Source organism: Martes martes, assembly GCF_963455335.1.
Source record: "Martes martes genome assembly, chromosome: 1".
NCBI classification, from domain to species: domain Eukaryota; kingdom Metazoa; phylum Chordata; class Mammalia; order Carnivora; family Mustelidae; genus Martes; species Martes martes.
The window spans coordinates 138,484,348-138,509,363 of NC_137888.1; the positions used below are offsets into that span (position 1 = coordinate 138,484,348).

At 39.6% G+C, this 25,016-nt stretch overlaps 1 protein-coding gene across 5 annotated transcripts in view; it reads right to left on the minus strand.

Moving 5' to 3' along the window:
- The window catches only part of THRB (thyroid hormone receptor beta), a gene marked incomplete at its 5' end in the record, with an annotated part of 375,783 nt that overhangs the window by 31,468 nt on the left and 319,299 nt on the right, over positions 1 to 25,016 (minus strand). For 4 of the 5 annotated variants that reach the window (XM_080809566.1, XM_080809568.1, XM_080809565.1 and 1 more), the window contains one exon: positions 2,008 to 2,108. In XM_080809566.1, the coding sequence (XP_080665692.1) occupies positions 2,008 to 2,108 (101 nt within the window). Of the gene's footprint in view, positions 1 to 2,007; positions 2,109 to 15,709; positions 16,038 to 25,016 lie in introns of those variants that run through there. The other variant, XM_080809569.1, reaches the window with a different exon arrangement.

The following is a 25,016-nucleotide window of genomic DNA, read 5'->3' on the forward strand; positions in this document are numbered from 1 at the left end:
CTGATATGAGATAAAGGGAAAGAGGCTGAAAAAAATCTAGCTTTTTGCTATATGATTTCTTCTTTTAGGTAAACCTCAGTTGAATCAGGCCCCAAACATCCTGTGATCTTGGAAAAAGAGGCTAGTGGATTTCTTGATCATCATGAAGATATACGTGAAGCAGGGACATGGGTTAATAGGCTTGATTGTCCCTTTGTTTAAGTCAGTCACTAATAAGAATTAAGTTCTCTGTAAAGCACATTTGGTCTTTAGAGTCACTTTGGGAGTTGAGTATTAAATGGAATTTTCATTAAGGTCTCTCCCAGAATTAAGAATTTGACATTAGGAACTGATTTGAAAGAATCTCAATGCTGCATAATCAGGTAGGCAAAAGCTTTATGAATTGGGACTAATGTAGAAAAAAGGCCCATTTGAATTACTGAGCTTTCTGAGTGAGAGAGTATATCGAAAGTAATGCAGTGTTATTACTTTCAAATCAAGCCAATAAAACTGCTTTTAAGAGATAGTCTGCAAGTCCCCCAATTAATAAATCGTCAGGACTTACTTTTATTTGCTTCCATTAAACTCCTTAAGACATTGTTTTCATGGATGTAATAGCAATCTTAGGCACAGTCATTGTTAAAAGGTACAAATTCCAGATCAAAGGGGTCTGGATGAATGAGAGACACTACAACACATTACAAAAGTCTTGTAGATATAGGGCCTTGGGAACTTAGAAACGCCCTGATGTGCCCTGATTCCAATGACTCCATTGATTCCATTTCAACACTTCTAGCAGGCTTCCACTAAGTGTTTCCTAATTTCATGCACAAAAACTAGGGAATTTGAACGGAAAGTCTTCCATTAGGGAAATGGGCACCTTACCTTGAAACCAAGCTACCATGCTGATTTTTGGGGTTTAGGGTCAAAGGGAGGAAATGGGGGTATTTGGAGGAGGGGAAGAAAGAGGAGAAGGTGAGGTGGGTGACAGAGGACGGAAGACTGAATCATTTTATATAGTTTAATCCAATCTTTGCTTTAGGGTTTACATCTTGGGATCATTTGATTTTAAATATAAAAAGTAAACTAAAAATTTCACTTGATCTTAGCCAAAAGGCCGAGAAGTGATAAAAAAGTAAATAAAACATTTAACAAGTAAACATTTAAGAAGGCTTTCCCCTGGCTTACTATACTTCCTCATTTATAAAACATTAGCCGAACACTGGATCTAGCACTGGGTTGAGCTTTATTTATTTTTATAGTAGACTGTATTTTCTAGGCTAGGTTGTTGGACCAAAAGATATTTGCCGGGAAGCTCATCTTAATTTTGATGATGAAGAGTGTAAGTAGGCAAATTTAGGCTCACTTTCGGGAAGTGAACTGTTGATCACGGGTGTATTCTTGTCAAGTGTCTCCTGTAGATGGGTCTGTAGAACATAAAATTAGCTGATGGATGCACAGAATTTACTTACTGGCTGAAGGCTGTGCAGAAAGCCAATTTGGGTAATTTCAGAACGTAATTGAATCTAAGTAACCTCAAAGATATTCTCTAATGGAACCCTTAAAAGTGAGCACATTAAAAAAATAGCAAAAATGAGCATATTTACTCAGATTAATAGCATGTGGTAGAGTACATTCTGTCTCCTCAACCACTGGAGATAAAACAGGAGGAGAAAGGGTTATTTCTTGGGATAATATATTATAAAATATCTATGCATTTTTTAATTTACAGTGAGAATATGAATTTCTTTTCATCTTATTAGTTCTCTCCTTGTCTTAAAAGCCAGACATTAAACTCATGCAAATTCATTTAGTTATTGTTGATTTGGGGGAAAAAATAAATTCCATTCTTAAACATGTCAGAAATGGAGGAGGATAGCCAGACAAAGGTCCTGGTTGATCACAGGCTGTGAGTGTTGGAATCTGATTCTAATTTGAACTTAAACTTCATGTTGCATTCTAGTGGAATCCTGGGAGAGACACTAGAGCTGGGCTGAGCTTGGAGCTCACTGGTCCCAGGGCAATTACCTTGCAGCCTTCACACGTGATGCAGCGGTAGTGGTACCCGGTGGCTTTGTCACCACACACTACACATAGCTCGTCCTTGTCTAAATAACTGGGGATGTACCCTGTGAATAAGGAAAAAAGAGGAATGTGAGGAGAAAATATCACACTAAAGTCAAAGACACATCGTAGCTTGGCGGAGGATAAAAGGAGGACAGGAGGTAAGGCATGTGACGGAGGAGGCAGGACCAAATTGTTTTATACACTTTAATCCAATTTTTACTTTAGGATTTACATCTTGTGATCATTTAGTTTGAAATATAAAAGGTAAATAAAATATTTAACAAGAAAAATTTAAAATTTTCCCCTGACTTCATATACTTCCTCCATATCTTATACTTATCTGCTACCTTCTGTCACACATACAGAGTTGGATAGTAGGCCCAAGATTTCAGAATGCCTTAGAAATGGGTGTGATCATTCTTGCTGTGCAGGTAGGAATACATCTGAAGGCTGCTGAAGCCCGTGAATCATGGAGAGAGGCCAAGATTTGAGACATCTGGAGTGCTTGGGTTCTGGAGAACATAATCTCTTTTGCAAGCCTTATTTCAGAACTTTTTCTTAGAAGACTGGATCCACTTTGGAATCAAGGCAACATGCAATAAAATCAGAAAACTTTACAGCTTGGAGATCATCAAGTACTTTTGAGGCGAACAGGCTTTCAGAGGTTTGCTTGGTCTTCCTGAGGGTCACACTAGAAATTAAAGCAGAGATCTTCTAACCAGATCTCCTAACTTCCAGTATAAGCAATGCTTGTCATTTTCTAACAACAGACAATTAACTTTAAGTAGAATGAACAAAGCCATCTAAATGTTTTTTTTTCAAACTTGTGCTGTTATGACATAAAACCCAAGAATTCTGGGTGATGTGAAATAATGATGGGTTTATTTATTAAGAAAAAAAAGTCCAACTATAATAACTCTCTTTGTTAGTGTACTATTGGTTTCTTAGTTTAAATTCCTTGGCCCAGGAAACTAAAGTTTAAAAACAAAACAGAAGCAGCCTACTTCCCACTGGTCTTTGCCTCTTCCCTTTCGCTTGTAGAAAATGCCCAAACACAAAATTGATTCTAAAGGGCAAATTCAGTTTCATATGCTATCAGTGGTTTACTACTGAAGCACGTGTCTTTATTCTTTTTATTTATTTATTTATTTATTTGAAGCACATGTCTTTAAACAAGTGCAGAAATCAAAACAAGGTCTGCTTTTTTGGGATGTGGAGAAGGGAAAGGCTGAGAAAACAAAATCATTCCTTTCCCTGACCATGGCTCCTTATGAAGTTCTTTGACTTGGTAAACGCTTACTGGTTTCAATACAGATTAGCCACGTTGAAATGACAGATGACTTGCTGTATGCTTTACCATGACATTTTCACAGATCTTTTATTAAACTAGGTCACGGAAGGCTTAGATTTCAGAAAAAAAATTCACAAAGAAAACAGAAGAAAATGAGTCCTTTTCACAATTTCTTAGAAATTACTTCGCTCAGACTTTATTTTAGAAAAATGGCCTCTCTTGGGAGGGAGGAAAATGACTTCAGAGTGAGATCTGGTAATGTACAGGATTATCTTCTTAAATATCACAGCTTTTCTTAGTTTACTTTTACATCCTGCAAACCGTGAGTCATCTGTTGAATTCACTTCAAGAGTTTCAAAACTTCCATCAAACATTTTTAAAAAGAGCATTTTGGGAGGATCTAGACAGATAAAAAGGGGACTAGAATAATTTGTGTGTTTATTCAATCATTCATCTATTCATAAATTCAGAAAATATTTATTTAGCATGTACTATGCACTTAGTACTCTGCTAGGTGCTGAGAATATAAAAACAAGGAAGGCATGGTTTCTTCCCTTGGTAAGTACACGTGTAGGAAATAGAGATCTTGTATTTCCAGTCCTGGTCATTCCTCAACAAGAGAAGAAAGGGTGAAGGTGAAGTAAAGAACATGAAAGATGCTGAACATCACCACAAGGAAATGCAAAGCCCAAACCACAATGAGACACCCCTTAACATCCTCTAGGATGGTTATAATAAAAATGGCAGACAATAATAAAAGTTGGTAAGCATATGGAGAAATCTGAACCTTTATATATTGCTGGTGGAAATGTAAAATGTGCCTTGGAAAATAGTTTGGCAGTCCCTCAAAAGGTTAAACATAAAGTTACATATGACTCAGCAATTCCACTCCTAGGTGTGTTCCCAAGAGAACTGAAAATATGTGTCTACATACAGAACTGTACGTGAATGTTCAAAGCAGCATTATTTATAATATCCAAAGGATGAAAACAACCCAAATGCCCATCAAATGATAGATAACAAAAGGCAGTACATTCATACAATGGAATATTATACAGCTATGAGAAAGAATGAGATAATGACACATGCTACAACATAGATGAACCTTTAAGAAATGAAAACATTATGTTAAAAGAAAGAAGCCAGACACAAAAGGCCGCATATTGTATGATTTCATTTCTATGAAATGTCTAGAGTAGGCAAATTCATAGAGAAAGAAATTAGATTAGTAGATGACAAGGCCTGGAGGGAGGGGGGAAATGGGGTGTAACTGCTAATGGGTACAAAGTTTCTTTTCATGGTGATGAAAATGTTCTGGAATTGTATAGTATTGATGGTTGCACAACTCTGAACATACTAAAACCACTGAATGAAAAACCATTGTTTTTCATGGATATGTTTTGTACACTTTAAGTGTGTGAGGTCCATGGTATGTGGAATATGTTTCAATAAAGCTGTTATTACAAAAACAAAGCAATGAAGGAAATAAAAGAGAATGGTTCCATTTGACAAACGTTTATACGGGTATACTATGCCAGGCAATGTGCTAAGAATCTAAAAGATGGTTAATTTTTGGGGGCGCCTAGGTGGTTCAGTCAGTTAGGCATCTGCCTTTGGTTCAGGTCATGATCCTGGGGTTCTGGGATTGAGCCCCACATTGGGCTCCCGCTCAGTGAGGAGCCTGCTTCTCCCTTTGCCTGCTGCTCCCTCTGCATGTGTTCCCTTTCTCACTGTGTCTCTCTCTGTCAAATAAATAAATAAAATCTTTTAAAAAAGAAGATGGCTAATTTTTCATTCTTGGGGAAGCTTTCAGTGTAGGGAAAAAAGACGATAACAGATCTTCTGCACATAATATGGTATAGGCCCTGGGATAGGTCTATATCCAGAATTACAAAGGGGAACCCTTTGAGAGGACTTCCTGCTCAGGTAATACAGTTCATTATAGAAAAAATAAATGACATAAATGAGCAAAAAGCAGATTTTCTTGTCAACTCTCTACCACAGAGATAACCACTGTAGCATTTTGGTGTTTCTTAATCTTGGATTAGTATGTGTGACAGTGTGTGCACACGTGTTTGGTTGTAGCATTGAAACACGGACTTATAAAACACAAAGTAACTTTTAAACAATGAAGTAACCTAATTATTAAAATGCACACCTTTTTAGTAAAGGCGGATGGAATACATATATCCATGTCAGGAAAACTATCTCTTGAACTCTTATATGTAGAGGTTATGTATAGTTGATCAGAGTGAGGAGTTTTCAGTTCTTGGTATGAGGTACACACAGCAGAGATAAGGGAGAAAGAGATAAGGGCACTTCCTTCTCATATTCAGGAACCAATTGCAACATAGTTGGACACTATATTGCTTATGGAACATGACCTGGGAAGGCCAGAGAATATTAACCAGAGTTAAGATAGATGCAGGTCCTTCACCATTTCTCACTCTATCTCATGACTTGCCTGCTCTCTCCAGTGGTGTTGGCAGTAAGATACTGAAAATTTCCTCCTCCTGTAGTCAACAATTTACATAGATGGTTGAATTGTTTGACCTTTAGGTTCTTGTGAACCCTGGAATCCAGTGATAATTCAATCTGTGAGTGGAATGGGCTCCTTCCATTTTCTGACTGCTAGTCTGATGGGTGGTTTGATTTGTTCTCCCTTTTCTCCTAGATTATCTTCTTGGTGATTAGATGAATAGGTAATTCCTTATGTCTTTAGTGAAATTATCGTGACTTTTACAGAAACATCTACTTAAGTTGGTTACAGTTGCTTATATGGTCATACTAGTATACCCCACCCATATCTTCCTTTTCTCTAAAATAATCAGAACCATCTTATTTACCGAAACAGTCACCACAGGCAATGATACATCAATTATCATGCCTAAGTCCATTATTCATCATTAAATAACATCCATCAGGGAGTAACATCCTACACATAATTAATAGGTAGGTGAAGATTCTCTTAAGATTGCTGAATCTATTTGACATTATCACATGCTAACTAGTTCTCCCCAAGAACTGAACCATTTCTTGCTCTTCTAGTTTCTGTGTCCCCATCTTTTTCTTTTCTCATGGTTACAAATGAGCCGTGTGTTGGCCAAATATGCCCTGCTAAGGAAAATGCACGTATAGCGCTAGTTTTGTTACCAGGAAGGGACACTAAATGGATGTCAGTATTTGGTTCTGTCTAGAAACAAACATGAGAAACACAACTCTGGAAGACACACTGCTCATCTGAGAATTACATCTGCAAATTATCCCAAGTGACTGTTGGGGAAACATGGTTAATAACACCCCAGAAAGCAATTAAGTCCCCTGTCAGTATGTGATAATCCAAGGGTGATATGTTTTTGCCAGCACTTACATGCTCAGATATCTTGTTTTTTAGACTAATAAACGATGCTGCCACTTTATCAAGCATATTATTATGCAAACAAACTCCATTTGTTTGTTCAACAAGTACTTGGAGATTTTTTTTTATTTGATACTTGGCAATGTCTGCTTAATTTCCAAGTATTATCCTGCATGTGAGATAGGACGACATGGTCAAATATTACTAACATTTTCCCATCTTATTTGTTAACAGCTTCATTAAGATATAATTCACATAACATACAATTCAATAGCTTTTTCTAGTCACAGAGTTGTGAAATTCTCACCACAATCAATTTTAGAACATTTTAATCATCCCCCAAAGAAACCCAGTGCCTTTAGAAGTCACTCCCCTTCCTCCTGGCCCTTTCACCCCCTCCACCCTAAGCAACCACTGATCTATGTTTCTACAGATTTGCCTATTCTAGATATTTCTAGAATGAGATTATATATTTTGTGTCTGGCTTTTAACTTAGCATAGTGTTTTCAAGGTTTATTCATGTTGTAGCTTAACATTACTTAAAAAATTGATTCTCAGAGGGACTTGGTATGTAGAAGGGGAAAGTTGTGTAGATTTACACTAGGAACCATGCAACAGGCAGTAAACTGGTTTCTTGGTTTGCATTAGATTCAAGGCTTTCCCATGTATGAATAAAATCAGAAGGCTGTCTAGTTTAATTCTCTTGAGTGAATTACAACATCATTTCAGGTCCCAGGAGAAGCAGCACTGGCACCTCTTGTCACCTTGGCAAATACACAATGCTTAGGGAATAGAACATAAGGCAGATTGATCTTGATGGTAGATGTAAAGTAGAAGGTGCTGCCTAGGAAGGTAAATCTAGCAGAAGGGAGAGGAGCTGAGTTCAGGGACCATTTCCAATCTGGCTGATCTTACCTTCAGTATAGGACCCTGTGCCAAGCAAAACTATCTAAAAGGAGCAGTGGTTATCACTGGTGGTCAGAAATACTTTGGGCAGTTCAGAGAGGTCCACGTTGCAGATCCGTCTTGCAGAACTATCAATTTAGAGCCATCAAAGAATCCCGAGTAGTTTGGGTCAGGATATCAGATGAGACTATATATTAATACCCTTAAGGAAGCTAAATAATTAATATGTTTAGTCATTCTTTCAGTTTTATATTGAACTTTCTCAATTCTTACGATTTAAGTTCCCCTCCCCCACTAGCATCTTCTTCCTGTGTAGTTTCTTTACATATGTAAAAAATCCTGAATGGCTCATCTCTTAGCCTTTTCCCAACACACTAAATGCTGATTTCTTTTACACTTAATTCTTAGTATTATGTACCAAGTTTTGCATAATATTAACTGTAACTCTCTGAGAAACACTATATTAACCCATCCACCCATCCAGCCAGCCGTTTATTTAACAAACATGCATGGCCCTAGTGTGTAAGACACTGGGTACAAACCTGAAACTGCATTAACTTTAAAGGTATTTTGCATTGCTGTCTGCAGATTTCCAGCAGAGCTGCCCCAGAGGCTCCCATTTCACCAAACCTTTCCTCAGAACAGGAGGCATCTTTCCATGTTCCCTACTACCCTCATGGAATCACTGAGCATCTTTGCTTTCCACCTTGCCCCCTGGCTGGCTAGCCCTTGCTGCTGGGGGATGGAAGACATGGAGTCCTAAGTCTCCCAACTCTAAAACACTGGGGATGCAGGAGGACAAGGGAAGCAGAAAGAGCACTAGATCAGAGGTATTAATTCAGAAAAGGAGAGAGGACAGGATGACAAGGGACTCTGGATTTCCACTATCTGGACGTCTTAGGGCAGAAAAGGGGAGTAAAGCAAGTTTCAGATTATTTTTTCGGACTCAGAAACTCCTGAAACTAAGATATATTCATTTTTAGGCCTAAGTCTGGACATAATTCAGTTTCATGCACAAGTCACTAGCTAAACTTCCTTGTCCCTGTCCTTGTAGACCCAAGTTTTTAGTAGCTAACATAACCTTTCCGTCCATAATTAGAACTAAAACTCTTGAAGATGCAAATCACTAGGAAAGGGAACAGATTGGCATAATGGGTTTCAGTCAAAATTTTAATCGAAGGGGCATATACACTGGCAGTCCACAGTGTTTCGACTGCAGAGTGTTTAAAAATCTCAGCCAGCTTTTAAAACTGGGACATTTCAGGTGAAATCCAGATTTCCTGCTTCATGTGAAAAATCAGAAGATTTGGCAATAGTGAGCCCAAATTCTCACAGGGTGACAATCAACTGAACAGAGAAGGGCAGCCCATCTCCTAAGAAAGAGACATACTTTCGAATGTACTACAGTCCCTACCACTTCCTATTGTGACCCAACTCTACAGCTAATTGTCACTTGTCATTTATGTCTCTTTATGCTTGCATTATGTCTTTTTATAAGTAAAGATATATTTCACAGATTTTTAATTTTTGTCAAAAATGGGAAGACAAAAGTAATTCAAGGAAAAGGAGAGAGAATAAATTTCTTTATGAAAGTTAAAAAATTTTTTTTATCATATAACATACATACAGTATGTGTGCTGGTTTAAAAGTTTAAATTAAGCAGTCCTTATTAAACAACTGTGGCTCTCTCTCCTTTCTATCAGCTCTCTGGCACTTGTAGGCATTGGAGTTTTAGAACTCTGGTACTAATGAGGTCTTTTCCCATCTTAAAAGAAGGGATGGGTTGGAAAGCAGGAAATTAAAGTGTATTAGAAGAGTGCGGAATGGAGGGGGACAGAAAGGGTCACCAGAAACGGGTACTAGTTGCCTCTCTTTTTGCCCTGAGATTCAGCTTATGGCATTGGGGTTATACAGAGGTTCCCACAGTTATCTCAGATCCTTCATGTTTGAGAAAAAAATGGGTGCCTTTTCTTTATCTGAAAATCCACTCAGAATGAGATTTGGGGTTATAGCTCTAAAAACATGGACTGTCAGGCCTTCTTCCCTTAATGAAGGGAAGGAACATCCCCATTTGTCATCAGGACAGCATCATGGTTGTTAAAAGGTCTCTTGGTGTGTGTGCAGATATACCCTGCTGTCCTAATAGATGTGCACTTCACAGAGTGTGAAGTGAAGCAGGTGATTGCCTGCATGGTACTTATCATCTAGCTAGAGTTTACGTAAATAGGCATATGTGAGGAAGAGAACCCAAATCCAGACTATAGGAATGATCTATAACACATATATGTAAGTAGTATGTTGCATGTATGTATATGTTCAAGTGTACTCCATTTTGAAACAATTTGGTATATAAAAATCTAGACTTTTCAATATGAAAACTGAGGAGGGATTTTCACATTGCAAAAAGATCCCCTACTTCAGATGTTCTCTTAATATTATGTTCTTTTAATGCAATGGTTCTCAACCAGGGTGATTTTCACCCCAGAGGGACATATCTGGACACACTGTTGATTATCAAAACAGGACGGAGCAGTTGTGCGCTACTGAAATATAATACCGCTAAGCATCCTGCAAGGCATAGATCAGCCTCCACAACAATCATCTGACCCCAAATGTTCATAGTGCCAAGGTCAAGAAACTTTAGTTTAATACACATTATATAAAAAAAATTTTAAAGGTGGTTTACAGAAATGATTCAGCACTATTGTATAAAACAAGGGAAACCTGTTTTGAAGCCAGGGACAGTTGGGAGTCGGGGTGTTGGAGAGAATGTGGTGCTGGTTAAATAGAAGAAGCTGGTGGGTTCTAAGCTGAGTAAATGACCTGAGGTGATGCGGGCTGAGAATGGCAGGGCACATACTGGGGTATGGCCGGCAGTAGCTGGTAGCTAGAAAAAGCATCAACTAGTTCAGGGAAGTATGGCAGAGGGAGGGGCACATAGAGAAATTGGCCAAGATTTCTGGAAAAGAGAGTATGGGTACAAAGCCAGAATCAAAATTTCCCTTTAGGGCAGGGAAGCCAGAATCTTCCCTGTGGGTAAAGAAGAGTTGGTGGTGTTAATGTTTGATCTAACAGGGCATGGAAAAGGGTTTGGAATTTTGAAGAGGAGCCCCATGGTGGGTGCAGAGGGCAGGGAATCACAGCCACTAAGTGACTGGAAGAAGAAAGGGGGTGACCATGGAGAGAAGAGGACAGCACAACACAGCAGGAAGTATCTGCAGATGGGGGGTGGGGTGACCACTCAAAAGCACACATCTCCAGCAGAACAGGAAATTCTCTAAAGCAGCTAGTACAGTACAAAGGGAGTGGAGATGAGGGTGGTACCAAGGACAGCGCACGGAAGTTCAGCCCTCATGAGGGTCTGGAAAAGGAAGAATACAGACACTAAGTGAGCACTGGTACTTAGCATGAGTACAAGAAGATGGGGGTCATAAAAGCTAGACTAGAACAGATGGTAGAGTGGGAGGCAACGGGACCTCAGGCTCAGGGCACCTGGATCCCGAGTGCTAAGAAAAAAAGCTTTGAGTTTGTGGGAAAGTATTTACTAATCGGGGATGCAAGGTGGCAGATATAACCCCATATGCAGGAAATAAACAGCACCAACAGTCCTTCACAAGCCTTGCAGTCATCTGACTTCAGTTTCTCATCATGCCTTGGACTCCTGCTGTTAGCTTTCATCGTGAGGAATGGTAGTGGGTGCACTAGGATGAGGTTAGTGAATCCAGTGAAATTTCTGGAGGACCTGCCTTTGACAAGGCAGGTACCTAACCCTTGTCAAGGGAAGAACAGAAAAGTTAACTCACGCTTTTGTCTGCACTTGGACAAGGTTTGCAAGCTACAACTGTTCCCTACTTTGCTTCCAGTTCTAGATACTGAGAGGAGGCACTTTTACTTAACCTTTTTAGCAGCAAATACATTTTGTGTTTTAAAAAAATGGTTCTGTTGTTTTCTGGAGTGATATTATCTCCTAATAGTACATAGGTGGCAGTGTCTAATTTGAAATCCTAACCTTACGCCAGAATCCCTACAATTACATAAGCATTATGGAAGAATCTGCAGTTGCATGAACTTCTCAAGTATTATATTTTAAAGACATAATGTCTACAACACTTAGTGGATTGGGTAGACTAATCGTATGTGTTTAAATTAAACACATTCAACTAGAGGGGGAGAGACGGGACGGGGAGAGAGGGGCAGAAGGAGAAAGAATGAGGGGGAGAGGAGTAAAGGGGAAGTGGGGGGCAGGAGAGACAAAGAGGAAGAAGGGGGCAAGAAGGGAAGGAGAGGGAAAAGTTGAGAAAAGAAATGGAAATAGTGTGTGATCATCTCATCTTTAGGTGTGTGGCTGGAAGTGATTATGTGGTTGAGAGACTCATGAATCTTACCCCCCTTTTTTGGTTTCCTTCCTGCCTGCCTCTCCAGAGACTGAGTGTGAATCTAGGGCTTAAGGGTACCTATTTCTCATGCAACACTTTTTTTTCTGAGCAGACTTTGGAACTGTCCCATGTCTGACTCTACTGTATAGCATCCGTTCTCTGACTTTGAAAGAGGCTGAGGAAATTCTCATTAGAGATCATATTTCTTTGGGGCTTTACTCTTCTTTTTAATCCAGTCATCTTGATGTGGGTCACTTCAAACATCGCTCACCTTACCATTTAATTTCCATTTCTAATGTCTACACGATTATTCACATACATTGGATTCCTGTCCTCGAGACAGAGGGGCAGTGAAGACAGAGTCAGAAAGGACAGTTTGAGGTGCAGTTCCTGCTTTGGTTATTAATATTTCTCTCTGGACCACCAATAATGGAGCTTTAGAACAAGAACATGTGCTATCAAAACCCAAACTGAAGAGGACCCCCTCTCCTTGATCTAGACTCAGAAAAACAGGAATTTCTTATTCTCTTGGGCATGATAACCAACTCTGATGCAAACACACTACAGACTTTTTGGATGTGCAGTTCCCGTAAAGATGGTACATAGAAGGTCAAGCAAAGAATCCCATGGACGGAGTCGCACAGGACAGACACTCCAGGGAACGATTCTATTTAAACAGACCCAGAGGCTGACTGGCAAAGCCACCTGCAGGGAAGCTAGACTTAAGCTGTTTGGGGACTTTGGAATGTGACTGGAATTTTTTATGGAAACAGCTAGCAACCCCCCTCCCCCAAAGAAAAGAAACGTAAAGAAAAAGATACCGACTTTTAACTATGTTGGAACTATGGTCACAAAGGAGAAGACACAACACCCTAGTTGTCAATTCCCTCTGCCTCCAGCTGATTTCCAAACTCTTCTCTTCCTCCTGAGCTAGGGGCTAAGGTGAAGGTAGTGATCAGAACTGGCTGTGATAGCTGATTTTCATATAATAAATCAAGGTGAGGTTACTTGAAAGACATAAACATCAGGAGCTTGTATCTGAGTGATGCTAGGGCTCTTTTTATTTGCCTCTAACTTTTAAAAATTAAAAACGCGTTTTTTTCATCTTCTATATGAAAAAAAAAAAAGACAGAATTACATTCTGCATTTCAGCCTTCCTTCAAAGTGAAAATGATATTGGCTCTGCACCCCACCCTAATTCTTGAAGTTTTAGCTTAAATTTGGTTCAGTGAACTAAATTCTGATTCTTCGTTCGTGCCCTCCATGCTTCAGGAGCTTGCTAATGTTTCTCCCTCTTGGCTACAAACATAAAAACACACAAAAACAACACAAAGAGAACTCAAAGTCAATCTAAAGTCTACTGTTAAGATAACTAGTCTTGACATTGGGTTCTGTAGTCTTCCTTTATTTCATCTATGTGTACTTACAGTACATTTTTTTTTACAAGATTATGATCATTTTCTATACACTAGAAAATTCCAATTAAAGGCTAAAGAATAAGCCATCCTTAAGGGAAAAAAATGACAAAGTTAAGACAGCTGTGTTATTGAAGAGTTTAAAGCGCTACAGTGACAGCAACAGACTCAGATGAAACAATTATGAATTTCATGAAAACAGATAAAAATCCAATCGGAATAATGAAGCCTGCCCCACTGAACACCTGTTTATAGTCTTAATTTTGCCTTAAGAAGATACTACTGATGTCCTCCAACAACAACAAAAATCAATAACGGATCAATATGGATAAATGTGTTGGGTACGACCTTTTGTCCTAAGAGACAGTTAACAGCTGGGTTTAGTTTTACTGGGATTTACTTAAAGACTTGTAACAGTAAATAATGGCGCATTTAAGAATATTTGCCTGCTTTGATTTAGTGAGTTTGGCAGGTGGCCGTGGCCTTTCAATGGCATATGGCTTTGGGAAATTACATCAATATATGCATACAATGTGTCTTAGCCTCTAGTTCAAGCGTCAAATTAATTAGCAAAGAATCTCTGGTTTAATGTTTTAGGAGCAAATATTCTCCAGCACTGCTTGAAGAAAATATCATGAAAAGACAAAAGAAAAAAAAAGTAAAAGAGCCTGAAAAGTTTTGCAGGAATTTTTAAGAATAGCAGAATGCCCCAGATAGAGAGACAGGCATGAGTATTATCTTGCGATCCCATAACACTGTGAGAGGCGTGTCTAGACGTGTCTAATGAAGCAATGTTAACTTCTTCTTTTCAAAGATAATTACTTTTAAGTGTAATATTAAATAGAAATAGAAAGCACACATTCAGTCTATCTCAGATGTTCCCTTTAAGGGATTTCTGTGGTGTGCCCTTTGTAATAAATGAGAGAAATTCTGATATCCTTCAAGAGGATATGAAACTAAATGAAAATGTGACTAAGTACTCTGAATATATGTTCTGCTGTAATTCCGTTCATACTTCATATTTGGAAGGTGGAGAACAGCACAGAAAATCCAAACACAGTCTATGGTAACAATTAAACTAGAGTTTCACTTTGAGGTTTTTGTGGGGTTTTTATTGTTTTTTATTTTTATTTTTATTTTTTTTATTTTGATGTCAAAACAGGCAGCTCTTAATTACGGAGCACATTAAGAAGAGCAAATGATAATTTTTATAGGAACCATAATCAACCAAGCCATATTCTGTTTTAAGATAATTTCACAGAGAAATTCACCTTTGAGGATCCATGGGCATCATATTTTTGCAAATTATAGAAATCTGTAAATTTGGTTTCCTATGCAATATCTTATAGATTGTACACAGAAAAAAACAGTTTCTGGCATATTCAAGAATAGAATAGAATTTAAGCTAGTTCCAAAATATCTGGCAGGTGTTACTGAGTTCCCTGAATATCACCTGCTTGCTTCTCTTGTTTTATTTTTTGATATAGAAGAAATGTTCCACTGATAGAAAATTACACAGCATTGTAAAGCCACAGTGTCTGTTAAAATAAATGGATATTGCACTTGTTTTCACTGTGGATATTTTGAACGGTACTTCTCTTGTTTCCTAAAGAGTTCATTTGACATGATTCCAGACACGCGAAACTCTAGGGACAAAATGGCAATAGAAAGCACATTAGTTCCTTTTTGAGTTTTATATTCTTACAGCTTAATATGCTCACAAGTAGATTGTTTACAGTTTGCATGGATCAGTAAGTATATAAAGATGAACAATTATAAAATCTAGCGTATCAACATACTACCATTAAAAAATCACTAAAATATTTTATTAGTTAACTAAAATAAACTTTTAATTTGAAATATGAACAAAAACTCAAAGGAGTTTTTAATCTGAACCTGAACTGGGGAGAATTATCCCACTTCAAAAGCCACAGTGCCTATCCACCGAGGGGGAAGCCTTTTACATATTTTCTTTAGCAAAGAAACTGGCCATATTCATTTTGGGCAACACACACACACACACACACACACACACACACACACACACACACACAATGTATATATACATATACACACAGCTTAAAAAATTAACTCAATCCAGCTCTCATATATACTTGGAAAAAAAGTGCTTGGAAATGTTGCTGCTCACGGACCCCTTTCAATCACCTAGCAACCTCACTCTTTACTGCTGTTGTTAATTTCAAACATTCAGCGTTCAAAGTCAAAAACTTGACAAAGCTGATGCAGACCGTAACTTTGAAACACAAGGGAAACAAACACAGAAACTTTTAACAAATTCAAGTAAAATGGACCCTACCTTTTTTTTGAGAGTACGATGGCGACTGCACTTGAGAAAAAGTAGGCTTTTCTTCAGTGAAATACTCAGGTTGGCTGTATTGATTCAGGGCCATGTCCAAATCAGAGTCCTTGCTTTTCAGCATGTTTCCAGGGTAACTACAGGTATAAGGCTGATTCACTGCCCAGGCCTGTTCCATATATATGTTGTTACCGGGCACAGCCTGAGCATTGCGACCACTGTAACCCGCACTATCTTCAAAATACGTGTAATAATCAGTGGCCTGCATGTAGCAGTTGCTGCCGGCAGCTGGGCGCACTTCATATACTTCTTGCATACAGTAGTTCATTTTGTGACCCTGGTTCAGTTTCTACTTTACATATACACACACTCCCCACATGCATTCACCAGCCCCATACGCCCTGAGAGCCGGGCATATACGCGGGGAAGCGTCCATCCATACGCATGAAGCGAGAAGGAAAGATGAATAAACACCACGGGCAGCACAGCCACCCCGCCTGCTTTACTTTGGACTAGCACCTGATGGGCTAAAATCCTATTTGGATCAAGGTGTCTTTTGAGCTCTCCTGCCATTCAAACATATTGGAAAGCAGATTTCTGACTATCAAAGGTCTTAAGCTGAGAACGCAGCTAATTCCTGGGGAAGATGGCACCCAGGTAGGGATGACCGTCACCCAGCTGGAGGGGTGACAGCAAGAAGGCTCCTGCTCCTCCGAAGCTGGGAAGATGCATTTTATATGCCGTTTTTAACCCCTTTTAACATGATTAGAAAATGATTACTCATTGTGATGTCATTTTGGTTGACAACTTAAGCATGAAACCTTGTAAAGACATCTTAGAGAATATCCTTGGACACACAGAAAATCCTAAAATCAATAATCCGGTTTATTAGCATGACCCAGAGAAAATCCCAGCAATAACGAGCCCGATGACTGACTCCAGAACATTAATCTAGTCATGCGAGTGTTGGTGGTTAAGTCTGTTGAATGTTACTGATTGGCTTTTAATGGCAGGACCCCATCATCCTCCTCATGACACACAGGTTCCACAGGTTTTAGAAACGTGCCAAGGAAAGCCACTTCTGAAAATGCCTCTGATGTCTGTGAGTGAGCTCTGTTTTCTTCCTTGTAGCAGATAATTTTCTACATCGTTGACACAAATCTACATGAGACCTAAAGCTTAAATTAGCTTTGCTCATTCTGTTTTTATGTTTTGTTTATAAGCACAGGAGAGTTTGTGCTGGTGCCCTTAAATGAAGAACCCCCTCCATTCTGGCAGGTCCCCCCTCCATTTGTGGAAATAGCACTCTTAGAGGTGGTATGTGGGACACTGTGTACATTTATCATTTTATTCCAATCAAATCTGCTTTTGAGATTATTTTCACACTTAAATGTGATTTAAGTAGTACTCACATGCTTGAGGTTTAAAGACAGTGATCTTTAAGAGGGAAAAGCATTTTCTGTAAGAATCACTGTATCTTTTAACTAAGATGCAAACAAATATCAAATTAGACCCTAACTGCTTGCTAATATGATTACTAAAGGATTTTTCCTCCATGTGGATGAGCACGCGTATACCCACTCTGTGCGTGTGTTCTAGATCATGGTTCAGTAAGGGCCACGGCTGCTTTCTTTGAAGCTAGGGGTTCTTTCTATTTCTTCTAGAGACTCAGTTTGCAGGACTGGGACTCAGGTGGTGACATTCACATTTGGGTTCCTGCCGTTACGTGAATGTACGACCTTGTTGGTATTTCCCTCCTAAGTGACCACTGTCAATGTAATATTGTAATACTCAGCAGGGAGACCTCCTCTTTGGAAATGAAACTCCAGTCAACTGCAACATGGGATTCTGGGACAGGGATATATGACCAGAGGAAGGAGGGTATGAATGACGGTCATTTGACAAATACCTACGGGGTATCTGTTAAGTGCAAAGCAGGGAGGCGGTGGGAGCAGAGACTGCTGTTCCACAAGTCGATCCAGCCCCTGCCACTAAGTAGCTCAGTAGCACACGTATCTAATATATTTTTTAAAGATTTTATTTATTTGACAGACAAAGATCACAAGTAGGCAGAGAGGCAGGCAGAGAGAGAGGAGGGAAGCAGGCTCCCTCCTTGAGCAGAGAGCCCGATGCGGGGCTCGATCCCAGGACCCTGGGACCATGACCTGAGCTGAAGGCAGAGGCTTTAACCCACTGAGCCACCCAGGCACCCCATGTATTCAATATTCTGAGTCAGTGGGCCATTGACATGAAAGGGAGTCTTTAAAGCTGATGATTTTATTTTATTTTTTTGTTTTTAAAGATTTTGTTTATTTGCGAGAGAGAGAGAGAATGAGCAGGGGGAGGGGCAGAAGGAGAGGGACAAGCAGACTCTCTATTGGGCTGGAAGCCAGACCTGGGGCTCAATCCCAGGACCCCAGGATTGTGACCCTGGGATCCTGACCTGAGCCAAAGGCAGACATTCAACTGACGGAGCCACCCAGGGGTCCTGAGTGCTGATGATTTTGTAAGCATAGAAATGGAGCTGCTGATCCAAGGGAAGAGAGCAAGCAACACATGAGACAGAAGGAGGGAAGAAGCCCAGGTTGACCGCATGGATGTTTAGTAATAAGACTCCTCGAAAAATTGCAACTGAACTGTTAAGACAAGGAGAAGAATGTTCTCCAAATTAGTACATTTGAATTGGGAAGAAGAACCACTACATCCCGGACAGCAGGAAAGTGACCATAAAGAGTAATGAACATAGCTAACATTCTAATAGTGTTTTCACTCTCTGATTACTCTTAAAATGAATAAAAGATTTATCCGCAAGTGCTTTTAAGAACACATACACATAACATTACAATTAACATTTTCTCCCTGCTGAAAATGTCAAAACATTTCACTGGAAGCAGTGACTATTTTCTGAAAACCCCGGGAAAAAGGATCCAGGCCTTATGTTTTTTGTCTGCTTTCATTTATTTATCTCAAATTTCCCCAAACTAATCTGAAAATTAACCTTTCAATAAAGCAGTTTTCTTTCCTGGCACACACACATGTTCCGAGGCCTCTTTTTCTAGTTCGGAGCTGCATGGCGGATCCGTCCAATGCTGCGGTTCTGCCAGTGCATTTCCTGGCTCCCTTTCTATTTCATTGAAGGCACAGATCCAAGCAATTTCTTGCTTTTCACCAGTAACAATATCAACCAAAGCCAGAGTCGCAACTTTTATGCCAAAGGAACACTTAAAAACAATTTCCAGAAATCTCCAAATGTACTTGGAAAATCAGAGCGCTATTCTGCCCCAAAACTGGATATACATACTGCAGCGAAAAGGGAAAGAACAACTCCAAAACCTTTTTTTCCTCAATTTTTACAAAACATGTGGAAGACCCCTGACAGTCACAGAATTAAAACAATCCTGCACTCCCTCAGAAATCTTTGTACAGAAAAAAAGAAGTTTCAAAGCATATTTAAGAGCTCTCCCTCTCTGACTTTTATCTTTTGGAGAAAACAGTACAAAACTTTCTGGAATGCACTCCTTCTTGTTCCAAGAATGGGGAATGTTCTTTACGTGCAGCAAGTGCACGCAACTCTCATTCCTGTGAGCTGAAAATGGAGTCCAACACTCACACTGAATTTGAAATATGACCCCTCACACCCTGATCCAAGCAATCACAGTGCTGTCACTTGTGATCGATCTGGCATGCTTCTCTGTAAAGTCGATAAGGCAATTTAAACACATTATGTGTCACAAATGAGGTGAGCTTCAGTAAGATTGTTTTCTTATTTCCCTGGCTGACTACTCTAATTTAGTTACTTAAGGGGAAGCTTGGGAGTTATTTGACCCATAGTGCTTCAAACTGCCTGAACTAAACTTGGGGGGACTTTAATAATTCTCATTAGGAGTGTTCCAATCAATAATAATTTATTATGTAAATACATCTCTGTCTTTGGCTGGAAGGAAATAACCTAAAAGGATAAGACTGATGATATTGCTTGGAAAACCTCATAGGTGAACAACAAACCCTCAAGGTCTCTGAAGGAGGAAAGCAGCTTCTTTCAGTGTCTTGTCTTCTGTTTTCAGCTGTTTCTTAAATAAGGCCGCACACTGGCATCCCTGTGCACTTAAAAGAAACGTCGATGCCTAGGTGTCACGCTCAGAAATTCTGATTTAATCAGGATGGTGTGAAATGTGAGCATCAAGGGTTTTTTTTTTTTTTTTTTTTTTTTTAAGTTCCTCAGGTTATTTCCACAGGCAGCCGAATTTGAGAACTGCTATTCTATTGGGTGCCCAAGCACGGCCCCTTTACCAGGTGCCGGGGCATCCCCCGTACTTGAGTTTTCTTCATGTGCAGTTTTGCTGCCTATTTCCCTTAGTTCTTAAAAATTTACCTTCTAAACCTTGACCTGGCTTTACCTATCCTTGAATTGTCTAGTCGAGCAGAGGGGCCAGGCCACAGAGACAGACCAGGGAAGAATTAAATCCAAGGAAGCATGGTGACTGTGGCATGGGAATGTGGGAAGAATCTGCCTAGCAAGTTGGGCATAGCAGCATGGAAGAGGGGACCTGTGAAGAGTGAACAGGACTTCAACGGTAGAGGCCAGAGATATGAGACAGCTAAGCAGAAATGTCTTGGGGAGAGTGTTATCAACAATACTTGCAAAAAAGGCAAATAAAGAAAATTAATTAATGAACATGAAATGTTTACACTAGCTTCTACTCTAATAGCTTTTCTTTCTTTCTGCTTTAGTAACAGACTGTCTGAATTTTAGTTGTGCAATGGCCTTTGGGAAGAAAGTTTCTCAGTCTCCCTTGCAGCTAGATGTGTCTGTGTGAAAAAGCTCTGGCCAATGAGATGTAGCAGAAGAAATGTGGTAAGGCAGTTTCTAGGAAAATTAAAAAACAAGTGGTGCATACCATCTGCTGCTTCTTTGTTCCTTCTTCCAGCTGCTGGAATGTGGATATGATAGCTAGAGACCCAGCCACCATTTTGGCCTATTAGAATGACTGCTGTACTCTAGATGGTAGAAAACTGAGCTGGAAGAAACTTAGGCTGTTGAACCTAGACCTGCCACAGAACCGCCATACTAGTCTAGACTGTGAACCTCTGCACTTATTTTTTTTTTTTTAAGATTTTATTTATTTATTTATTTGTGAGAGAAAGAGTACAGATGGGGGAAGGGGCAGAGGAAGAGAGAGAAGCAGACTCCATGCTGAGCAGGGAGCCCTATGTGCGGCTCCATCCCAGGAACCTGGGATCGTGATCTGAGGTAAAGACAGGTGCTTAACTGACTGAGCCACCCAGGTGTCCCTGCACTTCTAATTTTTTTCTCAAGAGAGAGACAAATTAGAACTTTAGGTTACTGTTTATTCCTTTGTAAAATAGTGATAATGGTATCCACCTCATCAGTTATTGTGAAGATGAAGTGAGTCAATATAAGTAAAGCATTTAGAACAGTGACTGGCATAGTGATATAATTATGTATATATGTAATAATTATTATTATTGAAGTGCCTTAGGGCCTGTCTTGGACTTTCTTTTTTGAGTCTACATTTTGACTCTAGGTTAGGTTAGGAGTCAGCAGGCTTTGACTGACAGAGCAAAATGGGCCACTATCTGTTTTGTAAATAAAGTTTTATTGAAACACAGTCATGCTTATTCATTTACATATCATCTATGGCTGCTTCTATATCTACTCCATGCTACAATGGCAGAGTTGAGTAATTGTAACAGAGACCGTATGGCTTGTTGAAAATATTTAGTATGTGGCACTTTAGAGAAGTTTGCCAGCATCTGTTGTAGGTGATCTCATCTATTCTAATGGCTTCCAATAAGTAGGTAAATGACATCTAAATGTATATCTCCATCCCGGATATCTTCTCTAAAACCAGATCTTCTGTCCAACTGTCCACTTGACATGTTCATTGGCACACCAACATGCATCTCCCACTTCATTCTTTCTAAAACCTGTTCCTCCTGCAGTCTTCCCATCCAGGTAGCACTATCCACCTGTGGGTTTAAGCACAAAGCCTGGGTGTCTTGTTGACTCCTTACTTGCCCTCACTATCTACCTTCAACCTAGGGGTAAGTTTGTTGGTTCTTCCTCCAAGATACATACTGCCTTAGAGAAAGGGAGGGAATTAAGGGAATTTGCCGCAGGCCTGGGAGTTGACACTCCCCTTAAGAATTGATACAAGGGATACCTGGGTGGCTCAGCTGGTTGGGCATCTGCCTTCAGCTTGGGTCATGATCCCAGGGTCCTAGGATTGAGTCCCACATTGGCCTTCTCGCTCAGCAGGAAGCTTGTTTCTCCTCTGCTTGCTGCTACCCCTCCTTGTGCTCTCACTCCCTCTTTCTCTCTGACAAATAAATAAAATCTTAAAAAAAAAAAAAGAATTGATATAAAACCTTGAGTCCATGGAATCATGTACAACCCAAACCATTTTGGAACTTTTTACTTCCTCAGTCCCAGGTGCATTAATTAGCATGAGCCATTCTCCCCTTGATTATTTTGATTATGTGATCCTCATTCAGAGGATGTTTCCAAAGTGGTCCACAATACCAGTCCCAAGAGACGGTTTGAAGGAAAAGCAATAAGAATAGGTTCTGTGGTCAAATGAGTTTGGAAAGTATGTATTGTATATCTTTCTCTTAGAGAATCACAAATGAAAACTGTTGAACTTTGTATGACCTCATGTGACTCAGCATTTCCCAAACACATCTCATCATAGAACCCTGTGTATCTTCTAACATCTGTTACAAGTGTTCCATGAAGGAACTTTCATGAAACTTTCAGAAACACAGAATTCTGTTCTATGACTCTTGCTGGAGGGAAGGCCATTCATAGGGTTAGATCCCCTGGAAGAGTGGTGTTTTTCTCAGATTACACACCAGGGACAGAGAGGAGGGGCCTGGGAAGCTGCCAAGGGGAGTGTCCTGTTTTTGGTCGTTACCAAGGAGGAAAGCTACTGGCCAGAAGAGGCAGGCCAGACACAAGGTAGTGCAAATCCCAGGTGGCCACAGCACAAGACTGGGGCCTTTGGGCTCTGCGACTGCTTCTGTTTGGTAGGAATAGAAACTCAAAGCCCTCCTCTTTTCAAACAACTTGTACTCTGACTTTGTTTTTGATTTGCTTTTTTCTCCTTTAGTATTTGATAAAAGCTTTTTGATAGTGCCAGCTGGTTACAGCTCTATAAAAGGATACTGAGGGGAGGCTTTTGTTTGCAATCGGTCACCAAGCAGAATTCCTTTTTACAAAAATATGCTTGAAAAAGTGACAACATGGTTTATTGGTTTGAGGTGAATGAATGGTGATCTGGGTGCACTGGGAAAGAAAGGGCCCTGATGAGAACACTGAAGTGGGAACAAGACAATCCTGGGGCCCATGATGTTGGAAGCAGCCCCAGGAACTGAACTGAGAGCTGTCCAAGGAGAAGGACGTTCTCACAGCGCAGTCCTGGTGGCTTCCTCAATTTGGACACTCTTTCTAGGCCTAAGGTCTGGAAGTGGTGTTTTACTTCGTGAAGGTGGAGGGGCTGTCCTGGCACAGTCATGCACAAGATACCACAGACCCAGTTACGGTAGCTTTCTCCTAGGTGAAATATGTCAACTTACAGAATGACTGGGACAAAGAAAACAGCCCTTTGTAGTGTTCCACAAAGAGTGTAAAATAGACTCAGCAAGCCTTGGGCCAGTGGTTCTAAAAGGGTGGGTCCTGAGCCAGCAGCATTTGCATCTCCTGGAACTTCTTATAAATGTCAGTTCTCCAGCCCTGCCCAAACCCACTGAAGCAGCCTCTCCTGGCTGTGGCCAGCAGTGCGTGTGGGGTCATGCCCTCCCAGGGATTCTGATGCAGAATCAGGGCTAAAGCTTGAGAACCAGGATCTAGACCAAAGGAAAATGTATGTCTACAGAAGCAAATGCAGACTAGCCCCCTTACAGCTGGGGTTTGAAAAAGAAGTAAAGTTTCTGAAATACATTTTAGACCAATGTTATCAGCATCAAATTCTTCTCTTTTCTAAACCAACAGGGGAATGTTCACTCTTTTCCACGAATGAACATTTGATTCAAAAGCAAACTTTTAGTGGCTAATATACTCTAACGAAGCTTGCATCATAGTCTAAAAAACATACAATAAAGTTTCAGTTTGGTGTAACTTTAATTGGAACACTGGCTAAGTAATAATGACGAAGTCTATTGCATTGTATCGTCATAACCAAACAATACTACTGGTGGTGAAAATATTTCCATTCATTTTACAGACTGGAAACTGAGGGGCTGGTTTTCTCACCTTATGTAACTTAGGGAAGATCTTAGTATAGGGATTTTGGCTCTTGATTTGCTATTCTAGAACTTGCTTGTCCCATTTCCCCACACTGCTTTTCTCAGAGAAAATTATTAATAGGTTTTGACACAAATTCAAGGTCCCTATAACGATTTATCTGTTTTTCCAAAGATGAGCTTAATTTAATGCCTCTTTAAATATTTATTTTGATCAATATATTTCCCTCTATCTCTAGAAAAAAAACTTCTTCAGTATTTTTATGAATATCATTTATGCTTTGCATGAATATCATATAGGCCCTTATTTTATGTACTCCTTAATTAATGAAAGCAAGTAGGTCCATTTTGACTTAGTTAATGTGTTAAGATGATCATTTCATTGTAATTCACACTGATGGACTTGATTTGAAAAGTTGAGTGGTTGTTTGAGTGGAATGGTTTTGACATTTAACAGCCATAGTATACTTTCTTTATTCCAGAATAACATGACAGAGATTAATTTTAAAACAAATTTCCCTAATAATAGGAATAATGAATGAATGATTGAGTCATCTGCATTATACTTTGCTTTTTCACCTTTAAGAACAACTAGTGCAAAATCAAGTCTCTGCCACAATTGATGTCGTTTTCAAAAGATTTTTTCTTTGTTCATTAAAGGCTCCATTCTTACACTTATACTTAAAAATTCTTTGAAGAATAATGAAAGGTAAAAAGTTCAGACAAAGTAATGCGGCATGCTACGATGTGGATGAATCTCAAAAACAACACGTCAAGAAAAGGATGCCAGTCCTGTTGTGTGATTCCATTTTTGTGCAGTGCCGTAAAGGCCCATCTGTAGGGACAGAAAGTAGATGAGTGGTGGCCAGGGACTGGGTACAGAAAGGGAGAGTCACTGCAAGTCAGCTGCAAGTTTCTCTGGGGTGATGGGAATGTTCTAAAATAAGATTGTGGCGATGACTGCAGAACTCTGTAAATACACTAACAATTATGGAACTGTATACTTAAAACAGAGGGATTTTATGGTATGTAAATTGTATCTTAA